Genomic DNA, 13746 nt, shown 5'->3' with positions numbered 1-13746 from the left:
CTCAGCAATCGTTTGTACTTTCAAAGGGAAATACTGATTTTTTTTTTAAAATATAGGCCTGTGGCTACATAACTTCTGAAGATTATTTGAAAGTTGCAGAGAGTTAGCAAGACTGGTCCTTCTGTAATACATATGTTACATACATTGCAAAATACAGTCAATCTTAATACAGTTTTTAACCTGAAATAGTAATGATTTTAAAAGCTTTGAAATAAGTGAATTTTTTTCTGATCACCATTAAGTTAAACAATATTAAGCAATATATTTAAATTATATCAAACATTCTGAGTGACAACCTCATGAGGCAAGAAAATACACCAATGATCTGAGGCTAAACATTAAGTTCTACAGAAAGAAAAATGGACTGGTAGTAAGGAGAGCTTGGCAAAGGAACAATCTTGGCAGGCCTGTTTCTGCATCAGTAAACTGAAAACTTCTACACTGCTAATCTCCAACTTGAGATTCTAAGTCTAAAATTCTTCAATTCTACCAAAAAATTTTGTAAAACTATTTTGATCTCTAAGATACCTATATATGTTTAAAATTTGCTATTTACTTACTTTTTATCTGGCTTTAAAAAGATCATGAATCTAATGAACTTCATGAAGAAATAAATGTAATTTGTGATTTGTATTATAGTAAAGCTAAAATAAATCAGATCAGTAACTTATCTTTATCTCTGACAGGAAGAGAAAATAAAATCATGTCCACTACTACTAATAAATAAAATCTTTGATTAAGTATAATACTATAAAGTGGAAAAATTGCTAGATCTTAAGCAGAGCTGTTTTTTGATAACCAGTTTACATTCAAGTACTCCCATCCTATACCCTTTTATGGTGTTAACATGTCAGGGTATTAATACTGACGTGAAAATGACAGCAATTCTTAGTTTTTAAAATATGCTGACTTTGAAAAATCAGTGAAATATAAACTTTTCCTAAATGGGTTAATAATATACACTTTGCATTACATGATTTTGTAATGTTACTTTAAGTACTAACATTTATAGTAAAATGCTATTCAAATGATGTTTCCATGTAACAGAATGAAAGCAGGGCAGATCAATGGGGAACAGAGGAAAATAGTAGGGAGAAAGGGTCAGGCTGCATTGTTACTCAGGGATTTTTCAATACAAATCATCAGATAAAAGGTCAATAGAAAGCATATAAAATAGGACTAAAAGTGTAACAAAATACAAAAATGTGCAGTAAAGGGCTTCCCTGGTGGCGCAGTGGTTGAGAGTCCGCCTGCCGATGCAGAAGACACGGGTTCGTGCCCCGGTCCGGGAAGATCCCACATGGCGCGAAGCGGCTGGGCGCGTGAGCCATGGCCGCTGAGCCTGCGCGTCCGGAGCCTGTGCTCCGCAATGGGAGAGGCCACAACAGTGAGAGGCCCGCAAAAAAAAAAAAAAAAGTGCAGTAAAATGTTGCAAGGTAGCTTAGTTCCTTTTTTAAATAAACTGAATTATAAAACTGAAAGTGATGTTATTTCTATATTTCAACTGTGTTGTTAAGGTAAGAAATAAACCCTAATTTGCAAAGGTAGAAATCACTATCATGCAAAATCTGATTTTCTAGACTAAACATTTTAATACCTAACACTCCTTGATACAGATGTCCTCTCACAGACCAGCAGCCTCAGCATCACGTGGGAGGTTATTAGAAATGCAGACTCTCAAGGACCATCCCAGATTACTGAATCAGAATCTACATTTTAACAGGATCCCCAATTATATGTAAATTTTGAGGTGCACTGTTATAGATAAAGAAGATTAAAAACATCCAGCATGACCTCCCTTAAATTTCTTCTCCTGTAAACATCTCTTCCTAAATCTTCCTCTCCCTATATCAAAATATACATGTTCCTTTGCTGATGAGCCTCTCTATCCTTGCACTGGATCCCATTTCCTTTCTTTCTGCCTGGAAACAAATTCAGGTATTCAACTTATCTACTACAAACAACCAAAAAAGAAAATTATAAAAAGTACTTTCCGTAAACAATAGAATACACTTAACCGGCACCACCTGTCTCCTTCACTTTACTTACAACTTTGGAAATCAACCTGCTACCACCAATCACCTCATTACAGCATTCTGTCATTTAAAAGTGGGTGTCTTAAAATCCAGCAGAGAGCTCTCTCCCCACAACCACCAGCAATGCCCCTATCCATCCTTTTCATTGTGTTTGACTAAGTTATTAAGTCCCTGACTCTTAATAACATATTATATTGACTCTAATCAAAACCTGGTTTAGATTTTAATACTACAAAGAGAAAAAATAGAATCAGGAAGGGGAGAGAGAACTAATGATTATTAATATAAACACACACACATATATTAGATACAAAGAGATAGATAAAAAGCCATAGTAAGAAGTACTCTATAAATAACCAGCAAAATAAATGAGAATTTTACTTAACCTCTTTTTTTGATTAAACCCTTATGCAAAACAAAACTCTACTTTATCTGAATCCCTCTATTTTTTCCAAGAAATTGTGGTGTTTCTTGACATTCCCAAATTCCCAAAATGGAGAACTTCACTATAGGGTATTTTAATCTCTATTGTCCTGCTTTTTGCTTCTCTGTCTCTCTGTCTCTGTCTCTCTGTCTCTGTCTCTGTCTCTCTCTCTCACTAGCTCTCTTTCTCTCAACAACAAAAGTACCTTAAAAATAAACTTTATTAAATAGACTAGATGCAAAACAAAATCATTTCAGTAGCATTATTATTGGAATCAAAAGAACAGTAACATTTTCATGCACAGTTCATTCTGTGTAAACATAAATTATATTCATTTCCCTCTCTCTTTTTTTTTAAACTGTTTTCTATTATCCATTTTTAATTTAGGTATGTCCTAACTTTATCTACTGTGTTAGTTAAAATCTGATTCATTCCAAATGATTAATATTAGTTTACTCCCTTGTCTCTCACCTGATAACAAAGTTAATTCCTAATGGATTAAAATTTTAAATAAAAACACATAAGAACTACAGGGAAATGCAAGTGAATAAATATTTAACTAATCTCAAGATTTTTAAGGATAAAAATAATGGAAGATCTCACAAAAGAACTAAACATCAAAAAGTAAGGAAAGAGGAAAAGGGGGTAAATAAAGCAAATCAAGTAAAATATTGCTAATTGTTAAATCTGTGACTAGTATTATTTTATAAAACTCTTCTGTTTGAAATTTTCATTAAAAAAATCAGTATGAATTAAAAGGCAAACAAATACATTTTTCATAATAAAAATCACAAAAGGATATCATCAAAGGGTTTAAAAAATAAGAAAAGCTATAATAACATAAACAGAAAAACTGGCAAAGGTAGTGAACAAAAAAATTCACATCAAAATTACAAATGGCCAATAAGTAAATCCATACAAAATGTTTTTGTCCTCACAATTATCCCCCAAATTAGAAATTTAAATTACAATCAGATATCCTTTTTCACATATCTAAGTGTCAATTCTTTTAAAAATTTAAAATCAGTGCTGGTAAAGCATATAGATTGATACTTTCACACAGTCGTCAAAGAGAACATTGGTATAACCCTTCCAAAAAGCCAGTTTGGAAGATGTATACACGCCTGATATAATAATCAGAGTTCTAGAATTCCAGTCCTAGGAAACAACCAAATATGATGAAAAAGACATACAGATATTTATTTTACTTATACTTGAAAGAAATTAGGTTCAAATGGCCAACAGGCAGAGAGGGAGGATTAAATCAGTTTTGACATATACATGATAAATTACAATGCAGCTGTTAAAATCTATTATCTAAATATATAATGACAGGGTAATACAAGTTATGATAATAAAGTGGAAAAAATCAGAATATAAAGGTATATGGAAATGAAGAACCTAATTTTGTTTTATACATTGTAATTTTGTTTTTATCATGTGTGTTGGGGAAAAAGAAGGAAATGTGGTTATATCAAGGTCTAGAATTATGAAAAATTTTAAATGCTTATCTTAATTTTCTTATTTTTTTATCTTTTCTCATAAGAATGTATTACATTCAAAATCAGGAGGAGGGGAAAGCTTTTAGGAAAAATAAACCCTCAAAGCAAGAACAATAGCAAACATAAAGGTCAAATTCAGGAGAGTCCCATGATCATAAGGAGGGATTATAAATGTTTTTGCTTCCAGAAGCTCTTACATGGAATTCCCTTCTCAGCCTTACATTTTAGCCAAAAGATCCCGGGGCCAAGGCTAGATATTCTCCTGGAATCACTTCTGTCAAGTTGACAAAAGGAGTAAAAGAATAGGGTTGAAAGATGTCATGAAATATTCACTAATCCACATTGATGTCTAATACATGTAGACTGCACGGCTGTCATATGTCGTTCTCTGTCTTGCAGGAGGTGAAAAGAAAATAAAGACTACCATAGGGTACCAAGCATATGTTTCAGTAAGACACTCCCTTAGTAATGTGGCAGATAAATAGTTCTTTGAGGGCTTCCCTGGTGGCGCAGTGGTTGAGAGTCTGCCTGCCGATGCAGGGAACTCGGGTTCGTGCCCCGGTCTGGGAAGATCCCACATACCGCAGAGCGGCTGGGCCCGTGAGCCATGGCCGCTGAGCCTGTACGTCCGGAGCCTGTGCTCCGCAACGGGAGAGGTCACAACAGTGAGAGGCCCGCGTACCGCAAAAAAAAAACAAAAGAAAAAGTTCGTTGAGAACTACCAGTTCTACATTAATACTCAGATGTGCTCAATCATTTGTATTATCTTATTCTCTAATACCACGACCTAGCATATAAAAAAGTGAAAAGGTACATTAATTCAAATAATGAGGCAAGAGATTCATCACGATTGAAATTGAAATTACTTAGTAAGGAGTAATGAACACAATTACCATTCAGAAAAATTAAGGTGCTTTACACGTCTCCTGTGCTTTTAATTAAACCACCTTTAATACACTATTGATTATTTCAAAATATAATAGTGACGGTGATAAATGTCTAATATGAATGTAAAATCAGTATTTCAAAAATTTACTTCTGTTTGGACAAGTTTATGACCTCTTTACTTTTAGCAAATTACTTCATAACAGATTTATTAAATAAATATTTGATGCAGTCTTTTCTGTCAGAATATGGAGGTTTGCAAAAATTAAGCAGCCAAGCAATACAGTGTTATTAAGGTCTGTGTGTAACACCCTGATTTTATAACACTTTTCTACCAGCAATAGACCTATTAGTGAATCAACAGAGATTATGGATAAGTCAACCTTTCTAAACACTGGAAAAAGAAGCAGAAGAGGATGAAATAGGGTGGGAAGTGGGGAGGAAAAGTGGGGAGAAGAAAAAAATCAACAAGCAAGCACTAGAATTAATCTCCATATATACTAAATATGGCATAATTTAACACTGAATATTGGTATCTAAAATGACAAAAGTATACTCCAAATTAACTTTTTTAAAGATGCAAGCCATGCAACCATATACCTCACCTCAACTGCCCACACACCAGATTACAGTGGTTCTTAAGAGTGATGCTGAGCAACATGAGCCTCATCCCAGAAAATTTTCAGAAACGCAAATGCTTGGGCCCCACCCCAGACCTTCTAGGTGATTCTTATGCTCAAGTTTGAGAACTACTGCAATACTTTATTTCACATCCATGCTGTTCTCTCTCGGTTGGTTTTTTCTCCACCACCATGCTCACCACTGCCTTTACCTAGCTTGTGCAGCTCATACTGAGATTCAGCTCAAGAATCATCATCACTTCAGGCTGGAAGCATTTCTTGACACACACCCAATGCTTCTGGAGTATCACCATCATGGCACTTATCACCCTGTTATTACAACTGTTTATTGTCCCTCTACCAACTATTAAGACCACGACCCTCTTCAAAGATTTATGCTATTCAGTGACGGATACAGAATAAGTGCTTACCATAAGCCAGGCATTGTTCTAGGTATTTGCATGTTGATGAACAACAAAAAAGATCCCTGCCCTTGTGAAGGTGACATTCTATGTATGTGTGTGTGTGGAAATATAAATTCTGTACATTTTATTACATGTATGCATCAATAAAAGAATGAAAGATAAAAAGAATATAGGTCTGAATTATTCTAATCTTTCTTAAGTTTAACCTTGGAGAACGAAGTTACTATTCCTTCCACTAAATTATAGACCATTCTGAAAAAAATATTTATAAGCCAAAACAGGTTTTTTAAATTCATAAGTGACCCCTAGATCTACTATTTTCCTGCCACGCAACTAGCAAAAAGACCCTACAGCCAAACATCATTTTTTACTAAGACATAATTAACACAAAAATCATTGTAAAATGTGCTTAGAGAATTTAAAAGTACAGTAAAAACTGCTAAGATACTATTTCTACAGCTATGTTCTTAAATTTTCTTGATGTATATAAATAAATATGTAAAGCTGTATCTATGTGGCATTTTTACCTGGCATAATATTTTCTGTGAAATAAGGATAAGCAACAATGTAATTCAAGTTAATTAACTAAAATTTCGACTAATGAAATCTAATTACATACTCACTGCATAAAGAATTCAACCTGAAATCCATATTACCTACTTCGCTGAAGAACTGCTATTATTTGTAACTTGTCACTTGAGCAAGCCTTCATATATCTGACTTATGCTGGCCAGGGCTCCATTATACAGCATAATTTAATTCTCTAGGACACAAAAATTCAATTTACTTTCCTACTTACTGATACATGTTTCCACAGTGGGTTACTTGGCTTGTAAAAATTGGCCAAAAGAATCAAAGCACCCCAGTTTCTCAACAAAACTGATTTTTAAAGGGCTAGATGTTAGTCCTCTAAGAGTAAAATAAATTCTAAAAAAACTTACAAAATATTGTGGAAGTTTGGTCTTTTAAAATCATTTTTTATTTGAAAATTCTAAACATAATTTTCAAAAAAACACAGGAGAGACTTTAAGAATAAATAAAACACTGTTCCTACTTTGCAAAAACCAGTACATTTTAACAGGTAAGACTTTATTCTTAAACACTAATTGACAGAAATGGAGAAGATAAGCTAATTCTAACAATTAAACCTTTATATAATTAGCTTTTACCATGGTAAAACTTAAAAAAAAAATGTGTAGGGATTTGCTCTTTAACATGCACATAAAACATGACGTATTTATAATGTTTGCCTGGACTTAGAACAAATACATAATTCCTCCTTACGTATATGGAAATTTACCTCTCATATATACAGATGTAAAACAAATCCAAAATTATGTTAAGCCTTTAAAATCATACACTAATGTAAAACACTACTGTAAACAGGAGAAAAGAAAGCTCTGAAAAGGAAGGCATGGTCCATGGCTGAATACAATACACAGGCTTGTTGTGTTTAAAAACAAAATCTTTAGTTGCTACTACTTAAAAATCTAACGACTGGTTTCTATTGAGAAGACTGGCAAAACCAGGCTAAACACTGGAAAGGCAACCATGGTTCCTCCAGCAAGCACTTTCCTGCTTGCTGCAGACCTCCACTGGCCTGCCGCACTCAAGTTACTTTGCCTGCTTGGCCAAATAGGTAGGTGTTTGAGGTTTTGACCCCTGCACAAAACCACAAGCTCCTGAAGAGCAGGACCTGTGCCTTGTGCATTTTTGAACCCCAAGCACCTGGCTCAATTTAGTCACTCAATAAATGAGGAAGGAGGGAGGAAACCATCTAGAAAACCTTATCTGAGCTTACCGGCAAATATCCAGGAGCTGATAAAAAAAGTGCTCATAGCTATAAGATTTGAAAAAGTAACAATCATGTAAGGGCCCTGAAGAAACTTAATGGCTGAATAATTAAATTTATATCTTCTTTCCTGTGCTCTCATACCCCACTTTGACTGGTTTTCTCTATAGGTGTTCACAAAGCATTATCTGCTTGCTGGCAATAATGGACTATCATGTCGCGTAAAACTTTTCTAAGACAAGACCATGTGACGCTGGATCAATGTTCTAACAGTGAAGTGCACAGTAACTCTGTATACCCTCACAGTTAGTAGTGTGGGTTCGTCCTAGGTTCTTTTTACCTGGAGGAGGGGACTGCTTCAAAAGCAACACCCCCTGACCTGATGAGCCAAAAATGAAATTTCTCTTAACAACAGATATGCATCCTGACCTGATAGGTGACACTAGAAATAAAACTGCAGTATCTCATGAAAGTCTCTGGTTTGCTAGCCCTCTGCTGAGTTAAGCTACTGTGCCAGCAAAGTAGTCTCTATGTTGATTGGAAAACTTTTTATTATGTGGACTAATGAGCCACTGATCTACACCTGGAATCTTTTAAAATGTATAAAAACATTCAAACATAACAGCAGGAATTCAGTTAGTTTTTCCCTCTAAAAAAACAGATGCAAAATTATAGACTATACACAAGATTTTCATAACAATCCAAGCCAGAGATTCATATTATTAACTCAGTTTCTGCTCGTTGTTTATCATTACAGTACTATTCATTCAGACATTACATTTTAATGTCAGATTTGATGTATCTTTCAATTCTGATGCAAAGAGCAATATCTTCTGAAAATAAAATATTAACCCATTTGTAACTTTCATGTGTGACAAACCCAAGTGAGCATTATTTACTTTCTGAATACAGAAGTTCTTATGTTAAAATTTTTCTCAACTTGTTATTTATCTGAATTATATTATTAAGTTATGTCAATATATTGAAAGTAGGGGACTGGGACAGCAAGGAGAAGTGATGAAACATAATTTTGGAACAAGCAATTCAAACAGAATTCTTTCGGAAAAATGTTAACATTTTGAAGCTTATTACAAAGACATTAGAATAATAAGCTTCTATCTATTAGTTGACAGTATGCCTTTTTTTCCATCTCCGATTTTATTAACAGGTATAAATGGGATCATTTAAAAGTACATATATAGCCAACTTAAAAATTCCAAGACATTTTCTTCAAAAATATTTAATTGTGACCCAAAAATCCATTATATTTTACATGCATTTCTCTGAGATTTTGCACTCTTTCACAGATTTTACAAGTTTAATATAATTTCATGCTGAATACAATGACTGCCACTACCAACTAGCTATGAAATTAACACATCTTAGCCCCACAATAACTTCTGACCTGCTCTGTAAAAAGCACCTGGAAGGGTGTTATTTTCACATGGAAATAACATGTAAGACTAAAGAAATAATGGATACCAGAAAATCCATAAAGTAATTATGGTTTCAACTATTCCATTAACCCTCTAAAGTGTCTTTACTTCTTTAAAAATCAGGTCTGTTTCCAATAAAGATAACATTAGAAAGGAAGCACTACAAAAAATAACTTTTTCCAGAAAATATAAAAAGAATTTATTTAGAAGTTTTAGAACAATGACCACACTTAAGTAGCACACAAAACTAAAGATGAAATCAAAGAGTTGCCACAAAATATTTTCAATTTTACTGGCATAAATTCAGTCAACAAGTGTAACATATATACCAAAGCAAAGCTTTCATTTAGTTCTCTCAGGATTATTTACAATGATTATATTTATAAATGTATGTAAAATATACATTCAGATTTCTATCACTTTCTATAATATATAGCTGTGTAATGAAAATAATTCAACCACCAGAAAAAGAATATGACATTCAGGAAATCTTTTTAACACTTAATTCTAAAATAATAAAAAATACTCATTCGAGCCACTTCTACATAAAAAAAAAAAGATTGCATAGTTTAAGTTCTCCTGAACTTAAAAAATAAAATTTAAACTGTTACCTTACCTTCTGTATTCGGTAAGAAGCTGATTATAATGATAAACCACAGGCTTCGCATTCTGCAACCAGAAGACACCATTATTGATCCCTTTAAATATTTTCTTTGTATTCCTTAATGAATCTAGTTATAAATGTCCAGCTTCATCGAACCCAGCAGTCTGCATCATTGATCCTCATATCTGAAAAACAAACAAATCCATCATTTACTCTATGGTCCTGCAATGTCACAAAAGATGAAAAAACAATAATAACAACAACTCCTCTCTTTCCCTCCTTTCCTCCCTCCTTCTCCTAAGTATAAAAAAAAGGGCATATATTTTGATTCTGTATGCAACAGGAAGTTGCTCCTATACACTGGATATCTGAGCTTTGCATTCTGGAAACAATCAAAACCCCCCAAACTTAAAGGTAATCAGAACATATGAATTCACATAATAGTTATATAATTTCCAAAGATAAATTTTTCTTTGAAAAGATTAAAAAGTTATTCTAGAATAATATATCTGCCTTTCAATGTCACGTATTAGTCATTTTATCAAAGTACTAGCTTTGGTACACAATACCTCCAACAAAATTTCATAAATACATACACTTTCTTTGTTTCTAATGACAGTAACAGCAGTATTATCTACTCTTTTATCCTGTTACCTTGCAAAGTACATTACAGATATAATGAAACAGTTTATTTTTCTATTCAAGGGTGTACAATTTTTAATATATGGTTGTACTTTATATCATAATGGCATTCCAAACACCACATAGCAAACTGTTATCTGGCTACTAGTTATTCATAAAGGGAGCAGTTTAATAAAATGATTGCTCTTTACTATTTCGTTTTAAACTTTTAGATTTTCATGTATCAGTTTTTCTTACAGCAAAACTTAGTAAGATCAAACCCATATCCTTGAGTAGTTTAGTCCATCCACTGGACGAAAATAAAACCGCAGACCATGATGATTATACCTCCAAGGTTGCATCACTATTTTTTAAAAACCAAGGGAGGGGTGGCAAAGAATATAAAAACTAAGAGCCAAGTTTAATTCTGACTAGCCCTTAAGGACACAGTTCTTCAAATGCAGAGGATACAAAAACTTCAGAAGTGATTTAATCAGCATTTCTAAGTTCCCAGGATCACGTGAAACCAGGTTATTTGCTGGGTTCTACTGAAGTGTTTTACTGCTTTCTGGGGTAGCGTGAGGAATCAAAGAGTAAATACCAGCCTTACAATACACACATACTATGAAGGCAGTTCCAAAATATATACAGCCTCCTGATCTAGCTTCTGAGGGTAAAGAAATTACAAATTCTTCCTTTAAAGTTCTCCCATGCTATCCTTAACCTGGTGCAAATAAAGATTTTTTTTTAAGTGGAGCACTGAAAGTTACATGAGGTTGTGTCTATAACGCAAATCAAATGAACTCTTACATAATTTAGATGCTATCACTAAAGCATAAAGAAAATTTAGAAAACCAAATTTCCCTAGATAACTTTTGAGTTCTCTATTTCACATTATCTGAGCTACTCTGCATTTGCTACATTCTTAATGCATCATATGTGATTCTATTAGCAGGTCACTATATTCTGCTATCACTTCCCTACAATGTAACTTCAATGGAAAAGGGGTCAGATGCTAAATGGTTTGGAACACTCATGCTACAAAGTCACTATCTTGCTTCACCAACACACAGAAAGAAGGTAAAAAATTAATCTGAAGTCATTATCTAGTGTTTAAATATGAAGACCCATAAAACCACAAAAGGAACTAGCAAGATATTTTTGTCATAAGAAGCTTATTTTATCATGCTTATAGTTTCTGAGATAAAACTGCTTCCATATACACCTCCATGATCCATAATCAGCCCAGTTTTTTTAGCTCCCTCTGAAACCTGTGACAATTACGTATCATAATGAGGGAATCAGAACTGGCATTACCAAGTTCTAAGAACACCTCAGATGTTCTTAGATATAAAACAAAAACAAAGGGAAAAGCAAGCTTCCTCCTCTGCATGCCAAAAATATAAAAAGAAGAATGATACATCAAAAATTAATCTGACGGAGGAGACACATGGCACACAACCCTGTAAAACTGGCTGCCTCTCTATTCATTTTTCACTGAGCTCCCAAAGACTATTCAAAAGACAAAATCAAAAGTAAACCTTCCATTTACAACTGCTGTGCAAAGTACCTGCCTTAAAACTGCAAGCTATTTTATATAAAGCACAGAGAGAAGTCAGATAATTTCATGGCCTGTCATATCAAAAGGGCTAATCAGTGAACAATTTCTTACTTCCCACAGACTGGTCAATGATTGGCTCAAGCAATTAGAATAATTTTAATGTGTGGAAGAGGTGCATTAATTTTACTTGTAGTAATTAAGTCAGCCTTTGGAATGCTCCCGATTTAAGCAAAGAATCCTGACTACCCAGGTTTTGGTTGTAATGGGTACTTTCCTTTCAATGAACTAATGTATACAGGCTGCGTGCCCACATGCACAACCTTTGAACACATTTCCACTTTCTTAAAGCGATCCAAGATCGGTCTGTCTTTGGTCATCCGCTATTTGAAAGAGTCCTTGTTTGTGGGAAGAAAGAGAAGGAAGAAATCAGGGACTGGCGACTGCCTTGTAAGAAACAGCTGCCAAGATAGGAAAACCTCTGTTAGTGAAGGGAAAAGGAGGAGGAAACCACACAACCCAGATCTCTTTTGTGGTCTCTGGCCAGGATAGAATATTTTATGAACTGATTTTAACTATATGCTCTAGTCAACTATGAGACTTAGTATATATGACTGTTTCTAACAAACAGAAAGAGATTCTGGAATGTAATAAAATCATGGCTTCTTTCGCCCAAATAAAGCTTAAGTCCATCCATCTGTCTGTGCAATGAGTAAAAGAATATCAAATTTATTTTTCTCATTCTGCTATCTACATCAAATCACTTTCACATCAAATAAAATTATTTTCTAAAGTTCAAGCTTTAAATGCAATTTTGAAAACAGTCAAAAGATTTTACTGCTGTGATCCAAATTAAAAACAACCTTCCATTAAAAAATTTAATGAAAACTGAAATACTTAGCAGACCATAATCAGCTAAGGATAGAATGAATAAATAATCAAACATGGTGAAACTAATCCCAAGAAAACATTGCTCCTAAATCAAACTGGAGCCACAACACACTCACTGGCATAGATGTAGCCAACAGACTACATAGCTACCTGCAAAATGAAGCTCAGTATAAGTGTCTCACAATGCAAAACAAGAACAAAAACAAGGAACAAAACCAGAAAAGGGCTATTAAACTTTCTTTCAACAAACAGAAAAGATTAAGTGACTCCCCATATTGAAAACCAGTTTGTCCTTAGATTTTTAGAAAAACTCTTCCCAAGAACTTCAGGGAAAAATTGGGAGAGTAAAGGCACAGATGAAACCCCACATAATGCTAAGTAACAGTTCACTGCTTAATAAAAACTGAAACAGAACATTTTTACTCAAACTACAAGTGACTATTTCTTTTCTTATCCTTCAAATAAGGGGATTCAAAGTATTTCATCCTAACCTTGTTTCTATAACCACCTGCCATTGTCTACCAAACCTCTGTCAAGATTTTTTTTTAGAGTAAGTATCCTATTACTCTGTCATGTAAAAAGTCAATTAATGCATCACTAATACTAAACCTTCCAAAGCTGAACAACGACTTCCAGGAACATGCCTCAGCATTGTTTATATCCCAACAGTCCTCAATGTTTTATACACTACTTACAATGTACAGTTAGCTGTAGCCTTTCAGACAGTAACCTGCTTATATTTATTAGCTGCATTAAACATCCCATGCCTTAAACTGTCAGCAAAATTAAGAAACCATTACTAATCAGTTTTAATATTTGTGTATTTATGTTACATTACTAAGAAATCACATTTAACCTTATATATGATATCTGTCTAGCAAAAATAGAAAAAAAAAATAAAACCCATTTGTTGAAAAGCATCAATGAAAGAAGTAGGATACAGCATGCTTCA

At 33.8% G+C, this 13746-nt stretch overlaps 1 protein-coding gene across 8 annotated transcripts in view; it reads right to left on the bottom strand.

Moving 5' to 3' along the window:
- Nucleotides 1-9809, bottom strand: part of ADGRL2 (adhesion G protein-coupled receptor L2) — a 143781-nt gene extending 133972 nt beyond the window's left edge. For all 8 annotated transcript variants that reach the window (XM_065898171.1, XM_065898172.1, XM_065898173.1 and 5 more), the window contains exon 1: nt 9737-9809. In XM_065898171.1, coding sequence (XP_065754243.1) covers nt 9737-9809 — 73 coding nt within the window. The remainder of the gene's footprint in view (nt 1-9736) is intronic.
- Between the last annotated feature and the right edge of the window lie 3937 nt (nt 9810-13746).

Source organism: Phocoena phocoena, chromosome 1 (assembly GCF_963924675.1).
Source record: "Phocoena phocoena chromosome 1, mPhoPho1.1, whole genome shotgun sequence".
In the NCBI taxonomy this organism is placed as follows: domain Eukaryota; kingdom Metazoa; phylum Chordata; class Mammalia; order Artiodactyla; family Phocoenidae; genus Phocoena; species Phocoena phocoena.
This window is presented reverse-complemented; position numbering and strand designations above follow the sequence as displayed.